The 20,079-nt window shown below is 36.7% G+C and overlaps 1 protein-coding gene across 6 annotated transcripts in view; it reads left to right on the forward strand.

Moving 5' to 3' along the window:
• Positions 1-20,079, forward strand: part of NIPBL (NIPBL cohesin loading factor) — a 163,928-nt gene that overhangs the window by 116,170 nt on the left and 27,679 nt on the right. For all 6 annotated transcript variants that reach the window (XM_018070272.2, XM_018070271.2, XM_018070277.2 and 3 more), the window contains 9 exons: positions 8,152-8,334; positions 12,565-12,762; positions 12,947-13,018; positions 13,106-13,195; positions 14,170-14,273; positions 15,659-15,745; positions 17,324-17,555; positions 18,229-18,380; positions 19,194-19,274. In XM_018070272.2, the coding sequence (XP_017925761.1) occupies positions 8,152-8,334; positions 12,565-12,762; positions 12,947-13,018; positions 13,106-13,195; positions 14,170-14,273; positions 15,659-15,745; positions 17,324-17,555; positions 18,229-18,380; positions 19,194-19,274 (1,199 nt within the window). The remainder of the gene's footprint in view (positions 1-8,151; positions 8,335-12,564; positions 12,763-12,946; positions 13,019-13,105; positions 13,196-14,169; positions 14,274-15,658; positions 15,746-17,323; positions 17,556-18,228; positions 18,381-19,193; positions 19,275-20,079) is intronic.

Consider the following 20,079-nt stretch of genomic DNA (forward strand, 5'->3'; position numbering starts at 1 on the left):
CTTCATGGGATATTTTCAATGATAGGGGCTGAGAATGTTTCCATGATATTGTGAGGACAAAACAGGTCTTCTTGACTGTTTGATGTGCCTATAACTCACAGGTAGGAGGTAAATAATTGGATTTGCTTGCTTATTCCCTGCAAAGGTCTTAGTTGTATTATATTCCTTATACAGAATTTTTTCTTTTATGAGAAGAAAAAATCTGAGGAGCAACCTGATTTTATTTAATTGAGGTCTCTTCTTAGGCTCAGTTTTCTTTTGACTCTGTTTTTAAATTGATTTGAATACATGGGTGGGAAAATACTTCAGTCATAAATTTCAGATCTCAAGCATTAGTCATCATGGAGTCATAGAATGGTTTGGGTTGGAAAGGACCCTAAAGATCATATTGTTCCAACCCCCTCCCAGGGAAAAGGACACCTTCCATGAGATGAGGTTGCTCAGGGCCCCATCCTATCAGGCCTTGAACACTTTCAGGGATGGGGCAACCACAATTTTTCTGGTCAACTTGTTCCAGTACCTCACCACTGTCACAGTAAAGAACTTCATCCTAACATCTAACCTAAATCTCTTACTTTGTTTTAAAACAATTACTCCTTGTCCTATCACTATCTGCCCATGTAAAGTGTCATCCTCCCTCTTTTTTTTTAATAATCTCCCTTCAAGTACTAGAAAGAGTTTTAATAGAAGAATACTAACAGAAAATTGCATGCTGTGTTTTGTAACTGTACAGAACTCCTTAATACAATAAATTGAGTTGGCCTAAATTTCAGTGCATATGTTCAAATACAATGACAGTAAAACCCAAAGGCAACCCCCTGACATTGATTCATAAAAGCAAGTTTGTGCAGTGTAGCCTTTACTTTAATTGCCAATCTTGCTCCTTTTTTTCTAAGTACTGCTTTATTTTTTGTGAAGTATCTTGCAAAACTAGACTGCTTTAGCCTCCTTTTGTCGATTTCTATAGTGAATAGCAATAAGGAATAAATAATTTGTGGCTATAGTTGCTACAGCAATCAAATAGGTTGAGGACATCATTGATGCCAGTATAAACGAGAGTTCTCCTGGCATGTTGGGAGAGTGTGTGTTTGGTATATTCCCTGCTTTCTGCCTGGATCTTTCAGGGCTCTCTTTGGAAATCTTTTCCCTCCTTCAAATGTTTTTTCTGAGAGTATTTTGTACTATTGTAAAATTCTTTTTTAACCAGTGCTGCTTAGCCGTGGTTAACAATGATCTCTATTGTATCACACAAATTATTCTGTTACTGTGTCCAGATTCTTCTCTGACCAGCCTGTCAGGGTCCCATTCTAGACCAGAGCTAAGAACTGGAGTAAAAGCGAGGAGTCAAACCCTCTTTTTTTGTTTGAGGCTGGAAACCTTTCCTTTGTGCAAGTATTGGGGCAGATGAGGAAAAATTATGTTGGAAGAGATATGTTCAAGCAGATTCTATGGAATGTGGGACATACTTCTTCCTGACAGTATTTTTCTCCATCCTACTAAATTCATTGCAGCAGAGAATCCCATGGGTGCAGCCCCTAGGGTGGTGGAGAGGGCATCTGTCTCTCACCCCTTTTCTGGCATGAGTGTGTGTGAGTTGAGCTCAGGAGTTATCCTGTTATGGATGTAGTCAAAAAGTGAGGGTAAGGCACTCAATAGAGGGTTATATCCTGTTTATAGGGCATAGCTGTATACCCTTCCATAAGGTATACAGTGAAGGGGAGAAGAAAAAGGAAAGCCACTGGAGTAAATGTACTACTCAGTTTATTTTCACCAGTACTCATTTGTAATGTATTTTTCAGCTGATGATATGGTACTAAGATAAAAGAGGAACTCTTGTTTTATGAGCAGATGTACTTTCCTCATAATGTAAATTCCCCTGAGAAAATGATTGAGATTTCCCTGTTTCTCTTCTGTTCTTGAAACTGTTCAGGGCACAAAATTACTTGGGGGAGTGTGAAGCTGATGAGCAGGGGACTCTGATCACCAAGGACTCTATATGCCATATAAAGAACATACTGGAGCATTTGAAGAGAGAACCTGGTGGAAAGGATGTCATTAAATTTGCACCCTTGAGAAAGAACCAAAAATTTTCAGCTTTAACCAGCAAGTTATTCTTCAGTCATGTGGCCATTTGCATTTCAGTGCCTGACTGCTGTACTGTAACAGTACTTAGCTATTTTGGAAAGGTGTTTATTTTCCAAACAGCTTTATAGCATAGGCAAGTACTTCCATTTTACCTTTTTTCTTTTAATTCCTTATCTAAAATACTGGCTTATCTGCATGAGTATTTACAGTAGCTTTAAACTGTGAGTCTGTGCTGTTGTAGTTACTATGACATGGCTATCCAACAAGAAGGCAGCCCTCTTATTATGGAGTAAGAGTGTGTTTTATTTCGTGTAGCACAGACTTTGAAGGTTGTTTGAGCTAACCCAGAAAGAAACTGCTTTCCTTCCTTAGGAAAGAAACTGCTTTCCTTCCTTTCCTTCCTTTGCCTGACTTAGGAGGAAAGTTAGACTTTAAGCATTCATTATGTAAGGGAGGAATATCTTTTATCAAATGCTCAGAGAGGACATTTAAGGAAGGTGAGTTTGGCCTCTGTGGAATTAGAGCAAGACTGGATATACTAGTCATCAGCAAAATAAGAAAAGTCCTGTAGCAGGTAATGTCTTCTGTGACTTAAAGGATCAAGAAAAGGGCAAAATTGAGCTACAGTAGTTAGGATTTTATTTTCATGCTCAATTGAAGATGTGTGCCAGTTCATTAGTGCAGAAGTTCAAGAACATGAGGAGTATTTAAACTTCAGTTTCTAAACGCTGAGTAACATGAAGTAAATATTCATATCCTTACCCCAAACAGGTGGCACTGTTTCTCTCCTAGACCCTTCTGTGTTTTTATATGTCTTCATAGCTGAAAAAAGTTGCATTTTAAAATGCAAAATATAGAGATTACAGATATGAAATTGCATTAAATGCAGTTTTTCTTATTACAAACTATCACCCCACAGAAATGGGAACTATAATATTTATGTTTACACTGTATTAACTGTCTCTTAGCAATCCAGAGTTTAGAATTCTATATGTATTTGAATCTTGATTGCTCATTAGTTCATAGGAAATATTACCAAGACCTATACTCCACTATTTTTCATAGTTTGGAAAGCAAAGATAAATCATTACTGAGAAAATAACAGAGTTTATTGGTGTTGGTTTTGATTTCATGACAGGAACAGCCTCTCTGACCTAAGCATTAGCAAGCATCATCCCCTTTTCCATAGCTGCTTGTTGGAAGTTGTTATATCAAGAAGGTGAAACTAATATGAACTCACTGATTGTTGTTTCAAAAAATAATTGTGCTGTCCATATTGAATGGGTCCAGTAAAATAAATGATGTTACCTTTTTTTGATGTTTAACATCTCTTGAAGGATGATCTGCCTGCATCAGGAAGAGCTATTTGACTTGCAAATTCAAGGCAAAGTGATCCCTTTAAGTGTTAGATATGCATAAATATTAGCTAAAGTTAAAGCTGTTCTACAAACATGAAGCTGCAAAAAACAATACTGAGCTTTGAATCAGATCTGTGCTTTTCCATTCATTTTTTAAACCTTTTCTGGAGAAGGGGAATGCTACATCCTCTAGATATTTATAGAAGTCTTGCTACTACTTTGAAAGGCTTCACAGACTGTGATAGAATATGAGAGAAGGCTTACATACTAATTCCTTTTTAGCTGAGTTTCTCTGGCTGATCTTTAACTGTATTATATTTTGTAAAGAACTGCTTGGTAAGAAAACACATCATCTTAAGGATCAGTGGACATTCAGTAGAAGATGAAGATTCTTGAATTGTCTTGCCAATGACATTAAATTGGGAGGAGCTGTTGACTCCTTCAAGAGGAGAGATGCCCTGCAGAGAGACCTCAACAAATTAGAGATGGGCAGTCACCAACCATATGAAGTTTAACGAGGGCAAGTGCCAGATTCTGCTCCTGGGATGGAGCAACCCTGGTTGTGTGTATAGATTAGGGAATGAGATGCTGGAATGCAGTGCTGGGAAGGGGACTTGGGGATCCTGGTTGATGGCAAATTGAATACAAGTCAGCAGTGCCCTGGCAGCCAGGAGGGCCAGCTGTGTCTTAGGGGGCATCAGGCAAAGCATCACCAGCCAGTTGAGGGAGGGGACTGTCCTGCTCTGCTCTGCGCTGGGGCGGCCTCACCTTGAGTTCTGTGTGCAGTTTGGGGAACCACAATATAAAGACGACATTAAGCTCTTAGAGAGCATCCAAAGGAGGGCAACAAGGATGGTGGGGAAGCTGTATGAGGAGTGGCTGAGGTCACTTGGTCTGTTCAGCCTGGATAAGAGGAGACTGAGGGAAGACCTCATTGCAGTCTACCATTTCCTTGTGAGAGGAAGAGGAAGGGCAGGTGTTGATCCCTTCTCTGTGGTGACCAGTGACAGAACCGAGGGGAATGGCCTGAAGTTGTGTCAGGGGAGGTTTAGGTTTGATATCAGGAAAAGGTTCTTTGCCCAGAGGGTAGTTGGGCACTGCAACAGGCTCCCCAGGGAAGTGGTCACAGCACCAAGGCTGACAGAGTCTGAGAAGCTTCTGGACAACGTCCTCAGGCACATGGTGGGATCGTTGAGGCGTCCTGTGCAGGGCCAGGAGTTGGACTCAATGATCCTTCTTGGTCCCTTCCAACTCACCATATTCTATGACTCTATGACTCTCTGAATATCTTCTCTAAGAAACTTTTTGATAATGGCAATCAAGCAAAACCAAAAACTTGTTGTTCTCCAGCAAGCAGCGTGTATGTGAGTTGTGGACAGCATTGCATATATTTGGAGAAGCAGTGTAGAAGTGGCTGTTCACATATGCAGTTCTTTGAGATGAATTGGTTCTTGCAGCCATTCTGTGACTTCCCTTTAGTTTCAATAATGTGGAGTTTGTTAGCATGCTCTTCTTTACAGTGAGACAAAGGTTATGATGGTAGTTTTCTTCTGGGTTTTTTTGGTTGTTTTAATGGTGGTAGCAGCTTTGACATTACACTCATGCTGTAGTTCATTTCAGGCACATTGTGTTCCACTGATCACACTGAGCACAGGAAATGAAGTTATTCCATTGGTGAAATTCCACTGGTGAAACTTATGGAGTAACCTTTTAGTAAAGGTTACTTTCTCTTTCGCTATTTAATGCAAGATTTAGCCAGATATTACTGATTAAAGTGAAAAAATGCATAGGTACTAGGTCTTGGCAAACTTAGCAAAGAAAGTAGAAAATTGAAAGTGATCATACATGGTTTTGTAGATTTCAAAGAGGCTTGTGTTGCATATTCTTTTAATTGTTTTAGAAAAGCGTCCCATAAACTGAAAGGGCATTAGCATGGATTTTATTACCTAATGCTTGATGCCATGTAACTGGATGCTTACAGTGAACTGGATTCTCTTAAAGATTTCTTTACTACCCTGAACAAATAAACACTACCTTCATTACAAAGTAAGGAGTTATTAAAGAAGGAATTTAGTAAGATGTTTCCAGTGACTTTTGGGTTGCCCTGACTCAAGGTAAAATAATTGAGTAAAATAAGTATTAACAAGCTCATGACTTGTCCCAGAGTATAGAATATTCCTGATTTTTTTCAGAAAGGATGAGAAGTCCTTTTCCATGTATATCAGAATTGTACATACATGGGCAGTCGTGCTTAACTCGTTTGTACTGCATGAGTAAAACTCTCTAGATTTGGTTATTTACAATCCTCAGCAGCTAAGGGGACTGGGCATGTGACACACTTACTCCAGGGAACATTGTGACAGAAACAAAAACTTTAATGATAGCTTATAGAGAACCTTATAATAATTCTATTTATTCTCTTTTCTGCTGTTCCCTACTTGAATAAATTAAGCTTTACTTATTTCCTAACAAAAGAAAAATGGGTAAGCTTATACTGTCATCTGAAATATCTGTAACACAAGAGAGTGCAATTCAAGCGTTAGTTGAATTTAGCACTGAAGAACATAAAAACTTGAACTTCTGAGATGGAAATAAAATTATTTTTACAAATACCTAATGTGTAATAGGTACTGTGATAATTTATTTATATTTAAGGGTTGAATAGAAACCAAGCAATCAGTAAGGAAAGAAACAAGAACAGGAGGCAGGAGAGTAGCCTGTGAGTTTTGTTTGCAGTTTGGGGATTTAATGAAACTTTTGCTCCTTTACTTGTAGCTGTCTTTTGCAATGTTTTTGCTTGGCCAGATTTACTGTAGACTTTGTGCTATGTGTGTAATCCTGCTGATTTCAATTAAATTACCATGGCATAAAATTGAATATACATATTAGAGAACCAGGATCTAGGGCCCTTTATCAATTTCACCTGTGGAAATTGTCTTAAAACTTGTACATGTGAAGCTCTTCAGGCACTGTGCAGACATTTAAAGTGTGGGGACACCTGCTCAGGAGCACAACTGTGCAGCATCCAGATTAGACCTGGCTGTCATCCTGTCAGCTGCTGGTACACACAGAGGAGATGATCTGCCCATGCTGGCAATACTTCTGCCTGTCTGAAGTCAATTGCCCAGCCCACAGAGATTAACATGTCACAGAAGCATTGTCAACCACACCATGAAATGTTTTCTAGTAATTTTGAAAGCAATATTGAGAATTTAGGTAACTTTGGCACATGATGATTATATAAGGATGGCCACTTAAAACAAGTAGATATGTGACCACAGCATGAAGGAAGCAGGGACAACTTTTACTATCATTTTATTTTGTATATGTTTCCCTACCTCACTTCAAAACCCCCAGTATTTGAAGTTGAATTTTTTTTTAAAATGCGCTTAGATGAGATGACTTGGTGAATATATTTGACAATTATGTACAATTATTCTCTAATGATTGATTTTGTTGCTTCTAGGCAGTTTTTATGGATGTAGATATATGTGAAAATAGTAATATATGAAACTTCTTTAAAAATTTTGATGCTGGAATCTCATATTAAAGCTCTTCTAAGTCCAATTAAAGATGTTTAAAGAGAGAAAGAAAAAATGCAAAGACCATTCTTGCATTAGAAGTTAGGATATTAGTGTAAAAATGGAATAAATTTTATAAAGTTAGGGTAGTAATGTAGTGAATGCAATTAAAAAGTGTATTATCATCCAGAAGATGTTTTTCTGAGAGGAGTGTGTATGTGTAGCAATTGGCAGGTGATTTCCTTTCTAAAAAAATATTAGAATGCTTTGGCATGGAAAGAGAGGTGCTATGGCTTATGTTTGTTCTGTTGCTGGAAAAAGATCAACAGTTTACTCTGATAGCCTTCAAATCTGTGCAGTAGATTCTTTGATAAATAAAGATAAGACATGAAATAAACAAATCTCCAAGAAACACCTTTGAATTAATTTGGTTTCCTTGTCTCTGTTGGAAGAATTTTGGCTGCAAATATCCTTCACTCAGACTGCGTATGGGTCTAATCTTAGTTTCAAAATGTGATGAGAATGTTGTGATATTGTCTACCTGTTTACCACTGTGGAAAAGAAACCTGATGTGTGGTTCAGCTAGCTGCTTATCTGTATTAAATAAAAAAAAATTCAACTTTGTTTTATGACAAAATCAGCCAAAAATTTGTGTACTAGTAGGAGGTAAGAAAAAATCTGAGGCGGAGGTGGGGTTGTCAATGATTTGGCCTATATTTAGGGGTAAGACCCCAAAAGTTTTGCCAGATTGTCCTTCCTTACTGGAAAAGGGAATATTACTGTCTTATGTACACTAATTAATTTGAATGAGAATAAACAGAAATGTTATTGAGGACTAAGAATCCATAATTTACTTACACTGTTAGAAAACTTGTTAAATTCAGAGGCTGAACTTTGTGGAAGTAGAGCAGGGATATCATTTTACAAAGGTAATTCAGTAGTTTGAATTTGTTTTACATACTTGACAATATTTTTTTTAAAAGAAATGTGTATGCAATTTATTGTGTTAATTTCTAACTGTAGTGTGAACAGTCCTTGCAACTTTAAAAAAGGTCTGTCAAATACATCCAGGTACTGTGATATTGTTAGTGGATATCCTGTAAGTGGTTCCTGAGAAGGGACTGTAGTGTTGGGCTCTCTTTTTTGTCTTCAAGTTCACATTTGCTCTTCTTACTCTCCACTAATAGGTAGCATAGATCAGTCAGTGTTAAAGGAGTTGCCTCCTGAGCTCCTGGCAGAAATTGAATCCACCATGCCACTTTGTGAACGTGTGAAAATGAACAAGCGCAAACGTAGCACAGTTAATGAGAAACCAAAATATGCTGAAATCAGTTCTGATGAAGACAATGACAGTGAAGAAGCTTTTGAATGTAAGTAGTACATCATTCTGTTCCTTAAGCTAAAGAAAGCTAATATTTTGTTTTTACAAAAAGATACACATTTTCTTTTAAGTTGGCTTGTCCTAAAACATATGAAAACAAGTTTGCTGTCCTGACAACTGTTTGGCCAAGAACCCTTGTTTTTCTTTTTAAAGAAAAATTACTTGATTTCCATTTTCCATTCAAGATGAAAATCAGTTAGTTGTTAAATTTATTTTCCTGATTATTTTATTGGGAGCTGCTACTTAGGTATTTTTTTTGCTTTCAGTTTTAGCATGAAATGTTTTTAACTAATCAAATTAAGGAACATATCCTCTAAAGTAGCGCAGAGAACTTACATACAAATGTATGCAAAGAAAAATGTCATTAAATAATTTTTTAAATTATTCTTAGTTTTATTGATGCAAAATGTGAAGGATCCTGTCTTGAATTTTTCTGACATGATGAACTGAGACTATTACTGCACAGAAGTTTCTTTAAATATTTCTTCTAGTATTTCTCTGTCATATTGCTTGAAAAACTTCAGTTGTTTTTGATGGATTCTCAAAATACCATTTGCTAATGATGAATTAACTGTTTTCAAAGGAAGAGAGGAAACTTCTAGTTAGAATTTTGCTGTGCAATCAGTTAAAGTTCCTAAGTCAAAAAAATTGTTATTTGCCTGTAAGTTAGGAAGACAATTCCTACTTGTTAATAAGAGTACAGTTAGTTTGTCTCTGTGGTCATACACTTAGCCAGCACTGAAAATGAACTGTTGCAACAGAGGCAATCCGTTCATTCTGAGTTAGTACCTTAGCTGTGTAATGGTGCAGGGCTACGGGAGAAGTGCCTGTGGCTGTTCACCTGCAAAGGAATCTTATATATAAGGTTTTTTTCCCAAGTTTAGATGCTTTGCACCCCTGTTTATATAAACATCTTAGTGAACTTTTGTATGTTCATGGTGTTTTCGTTTTTAGTATTTCTTAAGGTCCAAAAGAGAAAGATTTGTTTCTTCCGCTTTTTAATACGTTTCAGGTTCTTATCCAACAGATAGACAGTACATGTCTATATACACATACATGTCAAAATTATAGTAGTCATATGTCTGATCTTTATCAAAGAAGCAGAAAAAATGTGCTTTTGTTGATTTATTTTCCCTTTTAATTATAACTGAATAATGATGCTTTGTCTGTGAGTGTGACATCTTGAGGTAAATTGTGATCAGTCAGGATTATGGCAAAGGATTAATGATGATTTGCTTCATTCAGGATTCTGTATTCTCTGTTTACCATATCATATCACCTGTTTATGATGTAATAATCTGGAACAGTGAATTTAAATAAATGAATTAATTAAGGAAAATTATTTAAGTTGGTTGGGAATGGAGAGAATTGTCAAGAATTTCAGATACCTTAATCTACATAGTAGCCATAGTGGCTTTTGAAATTCTTAAATATAAAGTAAAATAAGTTAAGGAAAACTTTCACAGTAATTATATGCTTTAAGGGATTGTAGTTTCATTATATCCGCTCAGAAGATCTGGCCATCATTTTAAACAATTCAGTGAGTACGTCTGTCTTTAAAATAAATTACAACGTTTCTCAAAGAAAACTCTAGAACTGAATTAAATTTAAAACAAGACGAAATGATCAAGAGAGTGAAAGATTTGTGACAAGTACACTGGATAGGTTTGTGTGGTTACAAATACATGTTTCTGAATTATTCTGATTGCCTAAAACTGAACTTTTGGGAGCATTTTGAAGGAAATTATGTGTTTATATTCCAAGTAGTATTTATTTATGTATAAAATCAATAATATGTCTTGAGATGTTATTAAAATTTAAATTGGTAGTGAATTTTAGTGACTTCAAAATAAATTTTGTAGAGCAGTGATTGTGAATGGTCGTTCCCATGTTCATATTATTTGTCTTGTAGAGCCAGCAGAATTGTAGCACATTCTGTTTTCCCATGCAAAACAATATTGGAAGTTGCTTTTCTCATGGAGATGTAGCTGGGGTCAGAATTCATCCCACAGAGCTTGAAGTGTTACAGATGATTTGTAAACTGTGGAGACAGATTTCATCTGCCTCCACATAGGGAACCTCTCATGGGGTAAAGAAATCAGCTGTGTAAAGCCTTTTCCCATAAACTCTTACTTTCTTCTCCAGTACATTTACTCTAGGTATCACAGAATGGTTTGGGTTGGAAGTGGCCTTAAAGGTCATCTAATCCCAACCCCCCTGCCATGGGCAGAGATGCCACACTAGACCAGGTTGCTCAAGGCTCTGTCCAGCCTTGAATGCTTCCAGTGATGGGGCACCTACAGCTTCTCTGGACAACCTGTTCCAGTGCCTTCACCACCCTCACACTAAAGAATTTCTTCCTGACTTCTAATCTTAACTCACTCTCTTGAAGTTTAAACTTTTTACCCCTTGTTCTATCACTTCATGTCCTTGTAAGAGTCCCTCTCCAGCTTTCCTGTAGACTCCCTTTAGGTACTGGAAGGTAAGGTCTCCCCAGAACCTTTTCTTCTCCAGGCTGAAGAACCCCAACTCTCAGCCAGTCTTCATGGCAGAGGTGCTTCAGCCCCCTGACCATCTTTGTGGCCTCTTCTGGACCAGCTCCAACAGATCCACGTCCTCCTTATATTAGGGGCCCTAGAGTGATGCAGTGGGGTCTCATGAGAGCAGAATAGAGGGGCAGGATCGCCTCCTTTGAACTGCTGGCCACTGGTTTGGATGCAGCCTAGGATGCAGTTGGCTTTTTGAGGTGTAAACACACTTTGTTAGCTTTTGTCCAGCTTTTCATCCACCAGCACCACTTAGTCCTTCTCCTCAGGGCTGCCATCAATCTATTTTCCACCCAGCTTGTGTTTGTGCTTGGGATTGCCCTGACTGATATTCAGGACCTTGCACTTGACCTTGTTGAACTTCACAAGGATCGCACAGCCCCACCTCTGAAACCTGTCCAGGTCCCTCTGGATGGCGTCCCTTCCCTCCAGTGTGTTGACTGCACCACACAGCTTGGTGTCACCAGCAAACCTGCTGAAGGTACCTTGATCCCACTGTCCATGTCACCAGCAACAATGTTAAACAGTGCTGGCCCCAGTACTGACCCCTGAGGACAGCACTTGTCACTGGTCTGCACTTGGATGCTGACCATTGACCGCAACTCTTGGAGTGTAACCATCCAGCCAGTTTCCTACCCACTGAGTGGTCCAAGATGGCCCTACATTTCTTTTGTCACAGCTAACTCTCTCAACCATTTCAGACAGTGTTAGTAGCTCCAGCATCAAGGAGATGACTCTACTTCTCCAGAAAGAAGTCTGATCCAGAAGCAGCACAGCTTTAAGTTTGAACTGAGTTATTACCCTAAATTACTTAGACCCCTCTGTGCAAGAGTTTTGTATTATATATTTTGAATTGGGAGTACTCTAGGGTCCATTGCAGACCAGAGTTATTGTCTCAGGGGTTTTTTTTTATTAATTCCACCGAATATCTGTATAGAATATTCATCCCAGCTTCTTCAACATTCACTTTTGCAGGGCTTTTTGGTCTTTCCTGAAAAGCAGTTACAATAACCTTCTGTGGTGCTGATTTGTGCTTTGGCCCAGAATTGTGACTCCAGCTTTCTCCTTGACATGAATTTCCTGCAATATATGCTAAGACAAAATCTTAGATGTTTGGCAAAACAGAATATCTTAAAGAAAATACATTGCAAAGTGTTATAGGTACTTGGTGTGCCAAATGGGCAAAGCAATCACTGAATTGGAACATGAACATCCAGAAAGAGTCGCAGTTTAGATAACTTAAGAAATTATCTCAATGTTCTCTCATGAAAGGATGAAACTTATCTGGATTTGTTCCACTTCCCTTACTTTGGTTAAAAGGACAAATACTCTGTAAATTTTATTTTATTTTATGTTTTCTGGTATCTTTGGCAGTTTCATGGGAAAAAAAGTTAGAATAATCTAAAGTAGAATTATATATAGTAGTTTTAGAGTGTTTGCTTGATTTAGTGACCAACTATACAAGAGTGTTTTAACTTGCAAATCATAGAATCATTTAGGTTGGAAAAGACCTTTAAGACCATGAAGTCCAACACTACAACTAATGCTGCCAAGTCCACCATTAAACCATATCCCTAAGCAACACATCTACACATCTAATAAATGTTTAAGAATGTTCGATTTTGAGCTATTAAAAGTTTTGTACTTAAAATGAAAACGCGTTTCATTTCTAGCTTCTCGTAAAAGACACAAAAAGGATAGAGATGAAGCTTGGGAGTATGAAGAACATGACAGAAGAAGTTCTGGTGACCACAGGAGAAGTGGTCACTATCATGAAGGAAGGAGGATTTCTGGTAGTGGCCGTTACCGTAATCGCAGTCCCGATGACTCTGATATGGATGATTATTCTTCTCCCCCTAGCCTCAGTGAGGGTAACTGATCACTTTAAAAATTTAATTTTACTCCATAATACTAGTGCCTTTTTAATGGATATGTTAAACATTTTAAAATAAACATAATTAGACGCCATGTTGAATGCAATTGTAAGAAATGTAAAGAATCCTTTATTTAATTTTTTGAGAAAGTGTTTGCCTCACTCTTTCTTCTCTCAATTAGTGGCTAGAAAAATGAAGAAAAAAGAAAAACAAAAGAAGAGGAAAGCTTATGAACCTAAACTTACACCTGAAGGTAATTTTAGAAGATTTATTTTCCATGGTTTGTATTTTCTGTTTTGTATTTAAAATAATTATTTATTAATTTCTTTTTTTTCACCAGAAATGATGGATTCTTCAACATTCAAAAGGTTTACTGCTTCAATAGAGAATATTTTGGAAAATCTGGAAGATATGGATTTTACAGCTTTTGGTAATACGTCAGAAATTTTCAAAATGCTTTCTCCAATAAGAAACACAAGAAGCATAAACAAATTGTATCTAAGTACTCGAGTCTGCTTTACTCGAGTGATTTAATTACATACAATACTTGTTAGGGCACACTGGATTTATATGGCTTCCGCCTTGAGTGGTGGCCTTTACCTTTCCAATTTCAATGGCCTTTTACCCAACAGATTCTGATTATTCAATTCAGGCAGCAGAATCCCGATGCATTTATAGCTGAGACACAGAATCACCATGTGTTCCTTATCAATTTCAGTGGAAAAAAAGCCCACTGTGCATAAATGTCTGAGGAAGTAGTCCATGTAAACCAGGGTGACTTTCTATTGAAATGGATAATGGAGTATTCATTAATTTTTTTTCTGCCATCTTTGTGACAGGATTAGAACAAGGGGAGGGATGTAGTAAACAAATCACTATAGTTTTTAAAGCCGTAGTCTATGCAACCTTGGATTTAAAAGTGAAGCCATTGGATCTTTCTGTGTCTGGTAACCTTATTCTTTTCTAGGGGTAAATACAATTGGGAGAGAGTGTGTCTCAAGGTGCTTAGCTTCACATGGTTTTTATCTGTTGCTCTTGCCCAGATTTGAACTTCAGGGCTACAATAGTTTTATATTTGTTTTACTGAATTGAAAGTGGTGGCACAAGAGCTGCAATAAATGGTTTTTGCTGTATTAAAAACTTTTCGTGCCTTGTGTTAGGCTCTTAAAGGATGTTTCAGAACCAGTCATATTTAATGACTAGTCATTGTTTCAACACAAACAGAAGTTATCTTTATCAGTCTTCGTTAGATGCTAACTATTTGGAACCATTAGATACTGCCTGTGTGGACAATCAGTTTTTTTTCTTCAGCTGGCTTTTTCATACTGGATGTAAAATACTGTTTTCCTTGAAGTTTAATTAGAAATGTGATTGCTAATTTTTTACCTTTTTTTTCTTTAAAAGGTGATGATGATGAGATTCCACAGGAATTGCTACTGGGAAAACATCAGCTTAGTGAGTTGGGTAGTGAATCTGCAAAAATTAAGGCAATGGGGATTATGGACAAGGTACATCTTCATAATCTACCTTTTTTTGAGCATAAAATACTGATTAACATGCCACCCTCTTCGGGTTTTCTTGAGGTGTGCACACCTGAAGAACACTTGAGCTTCTGCTCACTTAGCTGAAGTGCTTAAACACTTATCACATCCTATTAACTCTTTCTGAAACTGAGACACTTTTGTTGAAAGGTCCATTTGAAAGGTCCTCCTCTATGTGTCAGTGTTGACTATATGCCAATATGTAATACATGTGCCTGAGCAGTGAAATCTGAAATAATTAATCTGCTTTCACAAAAGCACATCAACCTATAGGCTTTGCTCCTTACAGCTGTGTTTGAGCAACTACAGTAAATCAGAACCTGCTGGCAAAGCAAAAAGTTCACCTTTTCTGATATATGTCATCAGTGCAATGTAGATGCATGATATCCAGCCAGCAACAGAGAGTTGCATTCTTCTTTCATCTCTCCAAGATTCACTCTTGTGCCTGAGTCTCCTCTCCACTCTGTGTGCCATACTTTTTCCCAGTCAGTTAAGGGGACTTTTGTTGCTGCATACCTCTAGAAACAATGTTCTTGATTTTCTTTTATCTTTCTGGGACTCATGGCTTTGGGCAGTCTTATGTCAAACTCTGTGCTTGCTCCCACTAACAGTCACTCTGGACGATTCCAAACTTCTTTAATCTAAAATTTAGGTATTCTTCCTGGACTTTCCTTCAAACTCCCTACTTTTCTTTGTAGTATATTGGTGGCATCAGTGTTTCTCTTTCGTAATAGTTCTCACCCATAACCTCTGCTCTGTAATTTTTACACATACATACATAGATACACACACATGCTTCCAAAAGTGAGTAGTAGTATCTAGATGAGAGAAACTGGCTCTCCTAAAGTTTAGCATATTCTGCAAATTATTTAATCATAATTCTAGAGAAGGCCAGTGAGTTTGAGTTACGTTTTTCAACATGCTACTTCTTTAAAGTTAACATTAAGAATACAGTTCCTTTTTATTAGCACTCAAGTATCAAGGAATTTATATCTACTTGTTCACACAGTTTTTATTTTCTCCTAATAAAGGTCAGTCAGACTTCGTAGTTCCTACTTGGATTTGATAGGTTTCTAGTAGCAAATACGTATACAACAGGTATACAACATTAATGACAATTTAAAAATCTGTTTCTGTGGATTTTGCTGGTTTAAAATGCAGTGTAATTGAAATCCTAGAATATATTTTACCTATTTGAGTTTTAGTATCAGCATTCTCTTTATGTCAAATTGGTTACAATTTGAGTGATTTGTATTATACAAGCTCTGCCATCATGCCTTGGCATTCTTTTCAGCAATTTGGAAGCCTTTATGTTCTTGCAGTTGTTTAACATGTTTCTTTTCTTGTTTTAGCTCTCAACAGATAAAACAGTGAAAGTCCTGAATATTTTGGAGAAAAATATTCAAGATGGATCAAAGCTTTCTACTTTACTTAACCATGTGAGCTTCAAATTACATAATTTCACAACATTATGTAGAGTTTTCTTCACTTGAGTCCTATTTAGTGATAGGTTTAAATACTACGTATGTGTGTGAAAGGGATTTCTGATATAACGTGTGTAATTGAGATTGCCAAATTTTAATATGTGAAGTAAAATTCAGTTGTATTTTTTTCAGGACTAAATACGTTTTACTGATAACTAACAGATGTAGTGGGAGCAACTGAATTTTCTTTTGTTTCATTTTAGATATTATAGTTTCATCCTGAAATATCCATGGTGATTCTGGTGTAATTTGCACCTTTAGACATTTCTTTTTTATGTGTCCATAAAGTGCCTTACACAATGAAGGAAGTACTCTAGTGTTCACATGGAGCGTATCTTTCTCCTGAGCATTAAGGAGGAAGTGTTTTGTTTAAATCTGTTCTTACACTGCAAAGTTACAGTTGTCAATGTAAATCAAATTAACAGGAAGTTTAATATTTTAGTTTGGGAGGGGTTCCTAAAACTATTAAAAATTATTCCAATCATTGTGGCAAAGAAAGCCTCTGCTAAGGAGTAAGCTGACTACTTTTACAGTGTAGTGAAGATATCTTACCTCCATGTTAATAGTATTTTTCAGAGGCAGAGGGTGCTTTAATATTGTTTCCATTTTCAAGATTACTTAGGAAACAAAAATTACTTGGGGTTTTTTTAAGGACTTGATTGTGTAGGGAGCAAGTTACTTGAAGCCACTATGCGAGAAATTTGCAGGGACCTCCTGATTTGCAGATTTCTGTTTATTTTAGAATTAGGTATAGCATGTATATTATGAACTGTGATTCTTGTACTGCAAAAGGAAAAAATCTTATTTTTACAAAGAAAGCCGACAGTGTTGAACTGTAGTGTCATACAGGCACTAAAGACTTTTTCTTTGGAGGCTCTATCTGTACCAGAGAAGCTGTGAGAAAATCTGCCTAGTAGTGTTATTATGATATTTAAGTAGGGCTGGATGGTCATAATTAATCTCATGTATGTTCGCTTTTGTACCTTTTACAAACACAGTAATACAGAGATTCTGTAGCCTGTGTTAAGTCTGAATGGACATATTTGATAAGACGTGTTTTAAACCCATTGATAATAGATGGGTTGGCCTGTGAAGCAGAGAAAGTAGCGTACTTACAGATTTAGTGTGACTTGCGACAGTCTTTTTGTGTAAGAATTCCCTCTAGTGGCAAAAATTGTATTGATGAAAGCAGCAACTGGTGTCACTAAAGAGAACACCAGATGAATGAGTTTAGATTTTGCTTAACGTATGCTGGTCTTAAATAGAGTGTGTGGCAATCTTCCCTTATAATGCTTCCCAGTGAGACACAGAAAGCTTTTTTTGTTCTAGCAGAACACAGTGAGACATTGAAGACCTGTTACTCGGGGAAATGTTCCAACCATGTTGCTAGTAAAACAAACATTACTTGATTTTTAAAACAAACTATTTTTGTATAAAAAGGAAACACAATATTTTATAAATGAGCATATGTTATGGTAAGACTAAAAATGTGACTTCTTGTTCACACTCTTCTGTTTTTCTTTACTGTTGCAGAATAATGACACTGAAGATGAGGAGAGATTATGGAGAGACCTTATTATGGAAAGAGTGACAAAATCAGCTGATGCTTGTCTTACTGCTATCAATATTATGACATCACCAAATATGCCTAAAGCTGTATATATTGAGGATGTAATAGAAAGAGTTATTCAATACACAAAATTTCATTTGCAGAACACTCTATATCCTCAGTATGATCCTGTGTATAGAGTTGATCCTCATGGTGGTTAGTATGCTAACAAGTCTTCCTATGTTAAAAGCTATCAAAACTTAATCTACTGTATGATGATGTAAATTATATGACTTTCTGGAATAAGATTGTAACTTTTATACTGATAGTTCTTTCATACCAAATACAGCATCCTGAATTAATGCATTACATTAGATTGAGAATGATGAAATGTAGAATAAAAAAAATAAAATTTGCCATCTGAATAACTTAGTCATACTGCAGCTTGAGTTACTGCAATAATGTCAATGTAACTAAATTATTTAGACTAAAGTATTCAGAAGTTTGACAATGAGCTTTTGTGTATAGTTATTACATGTAGGAATAAGTAATTTCATAGTCATAATCTCCATGTATATAATCATTTACTTCAGGGAAAACTATTTAGCTTCTAGCCTTTTGTTACCGTGTTCATACCTATAGATAAACGTATCCAATTTCAAGAACCTTTCTAAAAATCTCGGATCCAGAACTTGGAGCCTATATAAAAATTAATATTATGTGAAATTCCTGCTTTCCAACTGATTCTACTAAGTAGTTTTTCTAATTGCTTTTACAAAGCTGTAGTCATGCAGTTGTTTTGGGGACACTTTTTGAGGATAATTGTCTTTCCAGTATTTGTTGTCTGAAGCATTGAAAACATTAATGAATATATTTTTTCATTTTCTAGGTGGTGTTTTAAGTTCAAAAGCAAAACGTGCCAAGTGTTCCACCCACAAACAAAGAGTTATCGTGATGTTGTATAACAAAGTTTGTGACATTGTCAGCAGCTTGTCAGAGTTACTTGAGATACAGCTTCTCACTGATACAACTATTCTTCAGGTAGGTTTTATCAGAAAAATTTCTGTCCAGGAATGTTAGATTAGCTTTGCTTTTCTTAGAGCAAAGGTGAAGTATGATTGTCTCAGTGACGTGAAGTTTGAAATCAGTAGCAGCTTTTGAATTCTTAACATCAGAGTGACTAGTTTGTTGTGTAGTAGGCAATCTGCAAAGGAGCATTTAAATTATGAATCTCTAATGGCATCTCTTGTACACTTAAAAAAAGTTTAACCTGATTGTATTCAGGTGTGGAGTCATAGAATGATTTACCTTGGAAAAGACCCTTAAGAACATAAAGTCTAACCATAAACCCAACACTGCCAAGTGCACCACTCAAACATGTCCCTAAATGTCACATCTTCATGTCTTCCAAATACTTCCACGGATATTGGCTCAACTGCTTCTCTGGGCAACCTGTTCCCATTCTTGAAAAACTTTTCCCTTAATCATTTTTTCCTTATATCCAATCTAAGCTTTCCCTGTTGCAACTTGAGGCCATTTCCTCTCATCCTGTCACTTGTTATGTGGGAGAAGAGGCCGACCCCCACCTGGCTACACCCTCCTTTCTGGTGGTTGTAGAGAGTGATAAGGTCTCCAGTGAGCTTCCTTTTCTCCAGGCTGAACAACCCCAGTTCCCTCAGTTGCTCCTCATGGGACCTGTGCCCTAATGTAATTTAATATCTTTATTTGCAAATAACATGAAGTAATGCATCTTGTTGAATGCTTAACCTGCTGAATGAATAAGCTGCTTGTGAAACTGCATAAATACCAGTTTGTTGGTCAGATATACTTACAGTAACTTCTTTGCATTGATAGGTATCATCCATGGGAATAACACCCTTCTTTGTAGAAAATGTCAGTGAACTTCAGTTATGTGCCATCAAATTGGTGACTGCAGTAAGTATTTTTTAATTTGTGCCTTCATGCTCCTGTGCTTCTGAGAGTTATTAGGTCATTTACATAGGCCATATTTTCTTTCCATTAGAGAACTGAAGTGTAGAATTAATTTTATTCTTGCACGTTTTTTCAGTTTGGTATCATAATATAGAAACAGTATTATATCTACCAGAGATGCCCCTATTTGCAGAGAACTCTATAGGAAAAAATATCCTACTTAAGCAAGGAGCTTCTTAATTTTGGTTGTCACTTAAAGTGCAAACTTTAATATGACATATATAATGTTGTGACTTACCTGACCATTTTTTATCCTAAGAAATCTTAGCTATGTGGTTTTCCTTATTTCCTACATTAAAATTTGTACTTATGCAGTGGAATAAGGTGTAGAACTAGTATGATATTTCTGTGTAATAGAATAAATTCTTTTCCTCAGAAGAGGTGGATGTGTAACAGATTCACAGGACAGCTGGATATTATTTCAGGAAAAATGCAGTGGAACACAGGTGCTTGTTTAAATGGGAGCTTTCCATCTTACTAAGGGATATATACTCCAGTATTCTGCCCAAACAAAAGAGACAAACTCAACAGTCCTGACCCTGTAAATTGAAAGAACATGTCGCATCATTAAAGCTTAGGATAGGAAGTAAAACTCTCAGATGTACTCTACAATCCACGTGTGTTCATGTATACCACAGTTTTTCTCTGTATTGAGAGAAAGAAATATTAGGTACTAAAGCTTAGTATCATACTTTTTGACTTTCCTGTAGTGTATGACACCACAGACAGAAATTTTTAAAACAGAAGT

Source organism: Manacus vitellinus, unplaced genomic scaffold (genome assembly GCF_001715985.3).
Source record: "Manacus vitellinus isolate BGI_N305 unplaced genomic scaffold, ASM171598v3 scaffold_18_pilon, whole genome shotgun sequence".
In the NCBI taxonomy this organism is placed as follows: domain Eukaryota; kingdom Metazoa; phylum Chordata; class Aves; order Passeriformes; family Pipridae; genus Manacus; species Manacus vitellinus.